Source organism: Penaeus vannamei, chromosome 34, assembly GCF_042767895.1.
Source record: "Penaeus vannamei isolate JL-2024 chromosome 34, ASM4276789v1, whole genome shotgun sequence".
NCBI classification, from domain to species: Eukaryota; Metazoa; Arthropoda; class Malacostraca; order Decapoda; family Penaeidae; genus Penaeus; species Penaeus vannamei.
The window spans coordinates 2,397,409-2,402,408 of NC_091582.1; the positions used below are offsets into that span (position 1 = coordinate 2,397,409).

General features: G+C 37.4%; 1 protein-coding gene across 1 annotated transcript in view; it reads right to left on the reverse strand.

Annotated features, from left to right (window-relative positions):
- LOC113812052 (lysine-specific demethylase 2A) overlaps nt 1–5,000 on the reverse strand; it is a gene marked incomplete at its 5' end in the record, with an annotated part of 32,842 nt that overhangs the window by 25,439 nt on the left and 2,403 nt on the right. Inside the window, 8 exon segments of the mRNA XM_070113547.1 lie at nt 47–121; nt 367–459; nt 2,535–2,696; nt 2,810–2,931; nt 3,956–4,097; nt 4,322–4,573; nt 4,703–4,879; nt 4,995–5,000. The exon segment at nt 4,995–5,000 is cut by the window's right edge and continues 110 nt beyond it. Coding sequence (XP_069969648.1) covers nt 47–121; nt 367–459; nt 2,535–2,696; nt 2,810–2,931; nt 3,956–4,097; nt 4,322–4,573; nt 4,703–4,879; nt 4,995–5,000 — 1,029 coding nt within the window.

Below are 5,000 nucleotides of genomic sequence, written 5' to 3' on the forward strand. Positions count from 1 at the left end.
TAATGCTGAATGCAATATACACAGAAAGGAGTTCAATAATACCCACCAAGACCTGCGGAGTCTTTATATCACCTGTGTCACTCCCTGCTGTTGAGGTTCGACTGCTTGGAACCCGATTGTGCTGAAAGCAAAGGCCAAATCTGATGTCTCTCCTTATTCTGCCTCCTGGGAGGTGTCGTTCTAATTCAATAACTGCTAAGTTTGACATGCCAAATCCAGATCTAATGAAATTTAGTAACAATACTTCAATTCACCATCACTTATCAGAAATAGCCAAAATCCTACACCATACAGACAAAAACCATTGAAAAAAATGCCATCAGCCTCCTTTTCTCTTATGCTATTTCAGATCCACAAGTTACTTACTTTGTACTCCTTATTATATCCTTCCTTAACACATTCTGGACATTCCCAGCTGTTGGGTAGATCCTCGTTGACAATACCATCCGCATCCTCATACTTTGGAATAGAAAAATATTATCAATCAGGAGAAAGTTATTCCCAAATAACACACAAAAAATCTGCTCATAATTGGAAAACCACTCAGACAGCACATTCCTTTTAACATGCCTATTTCTCAACAAACCCAGAATCTTCTGCAAGTACTAAGAGCAAATATGTACCCTACCCTAAAATGTGCTTATTAATCAAAACCCTTAAAACTATTACATTCTCTTCATCTGTTCTCAGACAACCCATAACTTTCAATCACTATTTGAATAATTCGTCAATGTTTGGCAAATCATGCTCCTTATTTACCTACACCCCCCCAAAATCTCCTTGAAATATTCTCTTAGAATCCATTTAATTTTTCACATATGCCATTTATTACACATCCATACTTTAGGCTACAAAAAAATCTAACTAATTCTCAACCCTTGGATCCAAGTGTACCACTGCCTGCGCGTGGACCAAAACGTGGATATTAGGCTTATGAGAGTGGACACGGTGACAAGACTCCATGTCTCCCCTTTGTAATGTTATTTTCCCTTTTTCTGCACAAGCGTTTTTAACCTTTTAACCATTTTTCAGAGACCCTTTTCATAATTTGGTTTGCTTTATCCTGATAGTAATAGACTGTTTTCCTTACACAGATTCCATATCTCTCTAGGTAGTCCAAAACTCATTGCAATTTTGATAAAAATAAGTAAAAAAAATTATTTGTGCAATTTTAAAACTTTTCTGTAACATTCAATTTTCTGAATTATAACATGTGCCACTGATCATGACGGGCAGGAATAAGATCCTAAGCATGAAAATGGTATACTCCCCGGAGCCAGCACCCTTCCAAATGGTACATTCCACAACTGGTCTTGAATGGAAATTATGCAAAATCCCTTTCCAAAATGCCCAATTGAGTCTAATCACTCTCCATGAGCTTTCTGCACTTGTGGCAAGTCATTCTCATCATATTGGCCTTCAGCTGAAATTCTCATGATGGCAAGTTCCCATTAACCCAGGCCCTCAGCCCAAACTTCCTGACAGCATGTTCACTTCACCAACCCCTCAAGCCAAATTTTGTGTGTAAATCTATATACATATATAAATATATACATGTGTGTGTGTGTGTGTGTGTGTGTGTGTGTGTGTGTGTGTGTGTGTGTGTGTGTGTGTGTGTGTGTGTGTGTGTGTGTGTGTGTGTGTGTGTGTGTGTGTGCGTGCGTGCTTGCGTGCGTGTATTTTTACTGCATTAGCACTCTAAGCAATAACCGGGGGAAATCTAATGTCTTGTTTCTTACTAATTTGACACAATCTATCAACAATCAAAATCAGAAAATATTTTCTCATACATTTCATTATACAATTTTACACTTGCCTGATTTAGTACTTATATATTCTACCAAAGTCTACAGTTTTTTTTTTTATCTTTTTTAAACTGTGAAACTACTCAGACATATTTGTTCTCTAATATTAAAACTAGCCACCACAAGGTTTTTGGCATAAGAAAAGAGCAACTTAACGTCATTTTGTGCCATAAAATAAATGTTCACTCTAACAGGGTTCAGAAAGCATTTCTCCCACACATTTCAAGGTCAACATACCACAAGGCTGCAATAAATCTGTTTTTGCTCAGAAGCTTTCATACATTGCCCTTGTAGTTTTAAAAGTGTCTAGATGCTGTTAATGCTGACAACGTCAATCATATATTCTAACATATCAACTCAAGGTACCCCAGTAGATCATGAGAGTTGCAACAGGAACAACGAGGGGAAGGGCAAGAAAACACACAAATATGCTGGAGGCCTTTTCGTTAATGCTTCGTCACGTGTGTTTATCATGAGTTCGCAAGATGCTTACACATGCAGTTTCTTGCCAATAATTGCTCATTGAGATACACCACTTGTACACATTGTGGATTTTGCCATGAGGGTGACTAGGATGGTGCATTCTTGATTTGCATTTTTTTTTTCTTTTTTAAGATACACCACTTTATCTTTTAAACTACAGAAATTTCTGCAACCCATCAGACTAGAAACTTTCAATATGAACTTTAGTATCAAATAAAACTTGCAGTAAGTGAGTAGAATACATACCTTATTTGACAAACACTTTAGATGTGAAATCTTGTAGCAGATGCAGCACTCGAACAAGCCACTTGGCACATTTGGAGGAGGTTTATGTGGTGGGGTTGCTATCATTCGTCCCCATCCATCAAGCTGACACTCATAACAAACAGCAGTCACTGGGAGCATCGGCTGGTGGTATAAAATTCTTTGTTACCAGATCCAACGTAGAAGTTTCTAAAGTTCTTTAGAACATAGTCTGTAATAATGTATGTAACATATACTACCAATATAAAGTAACTTACCTGGGTACATTTCTTCATTTTGCAGGTTTGCTTCATGGTACCTGGCCCACCATATTTGACCATGTCCATGCAAAAACCACACTGTCTACAATCATCTCTTAGACATGACTCGCAATATTTACCTGAAAGAAAAGAATATATCTTGAAAAATATTCTACAGAGCCCAAGTAAACGATATTATAGAGGATCCTTTCCTTACAAAGACATCAAATAAGGACATATTCATTACACAAAACAAGTCGATGGTAGATCTATAGTAAACCCAGCAATAACAGTTTCGGCAGGTGAGTCCTCAGAAAATTGAAGTTCAATCCTCATAAGAAAATCCAAAGTACCAGATTGGGCAATATACACTAGAAAACTGCCGTATCACTTGAACGCTAGGCCAGGTCAAAGATTTGAACTGGCTTTGCTAGAGCACTTACATATAAACTCTATTATACATAAAGACAAAAATCAGACAAGAGTATATAATACACCAATCATGCCTTATATAACCTGATACCAGCTCAACTTGAACAATCAATAAAAGGGAAATATTACACGAGTGCCATTTATCATGGGTGCTCCAACATCCTTATTAACAAACATGTGGGCATCTTCTCAAGTCAATTCTTTTGGGCTCTTGACTTACTTACAGAGCAACGAAAAAGGTAATTCCAATGATAACTCCCTTTAGGAACAGGATTGCAGGGTGAAATAAAAAATGCATATGGAACATTACATTCAGAGATGCAAGCAGAGGATTGTAAGAGGCAATCTATAGACACTATATGTAAACTTTTTTTTGCTTTCTTTCTTTCATTTTCTACTAAAATTACAGTCAACAGGGAATGTATGCAGACACTCCAGCTATCAACAGATTAAAATATTCTGTTTTTATGACAATTATCATTGTTCTTCAAAAGTACCTTTATTTCATAAATTCACTGACTGATTTCTGATATTTTAAAATCTTTTCTGTGCCTCCACTTCTATTTGGCACTGAGTGCCTTAATCATGCACATCTTACATTACAGAATTCAATAAATACTCTTCATTACTTTTTAATCTTTAACACAACACTGCCCAACTCAACTCTACTGTTTTATGTTAAAATGCAGATACAGTACACTTTATAAATAGTTTAAGACCACTAAAACCTACATCTCACTCTTCTGTGTCTAATTTTGGCAGCATTGGGAGGTAGTCTGACCACTTTGTTCTCATCGGAATTTCTTCGTCTCCTCTTGGTTGCACCTGCTGTTGGATCACCAAGTGGTCGTTTCACACCAAACTTTGTTGATTCCTGAATGAAGGGGGGAAAAAAATATATTTTCAAATATGCATTATTTAACTAAACCCACACATGAGCATGTGTGTTTGAGTGTGCATGCGTTTGTTTTCATGTGTTAGTGCATGCGTGTGTGTATACAGGCTTTTTTTTTGAGATTGTAACAATATATATATTTTTCTCTTCTTCTTTTTTTTTTTTTTGCTTAAACTTCAACAAGGCTCCTGCCACACACTTACCCGGGGCCACCACTCCAACACTGGCCGACTTGTTGTGGACAGTTCTGGGCTGTCATATCGGTGCTTTTCAACAACTGTGCGCACATCTCGAATTAAAGCTATGGGGTCTGTGATGAGCTCTGGCACGCACTTCTTGCTAGTGGGCAGAGCATGGAGGTACATAACAATTGCTTTGAGGCCGTGCAATTCATACTGAGTAAGATGGATGTGCTCCTCAGGCCCATCCTCTCCTCCATCACTTTCTTCATCCTCCTGTTGCAATAGATGTACATATTGTCACTTTTGTAATTGAATTATAAACTTGTGATGTCAGGTACAAATTATGTCCATTTTTTTCCCCATCTGTCCCCCCCCTCCCCTAAATACAAAAAGAAAACTTACCCCTTTAACTTTATTATTATTATTATTCTTTTTCTTGGAAGCCAAATATCTCTCATATTTCTGCTGCTCATCAGGAGGAAGGGTGAGGTGTGTGCGGCCAAGCAAAACATGGACATAGCGCTCTAGGACATACCAAAGCATTTCCGTAAAGAAAGGATATCTGAACTTCTGAGGTACCTGCAAGAGGAGATATTGCCTTGGTAAACTGTATTTCGGATGCACATTCTGAAATGTAAATCACTTATAATTAAGTAACATTTGGACTGAAATGACTAGTTAAAACATGACTTACATGTGT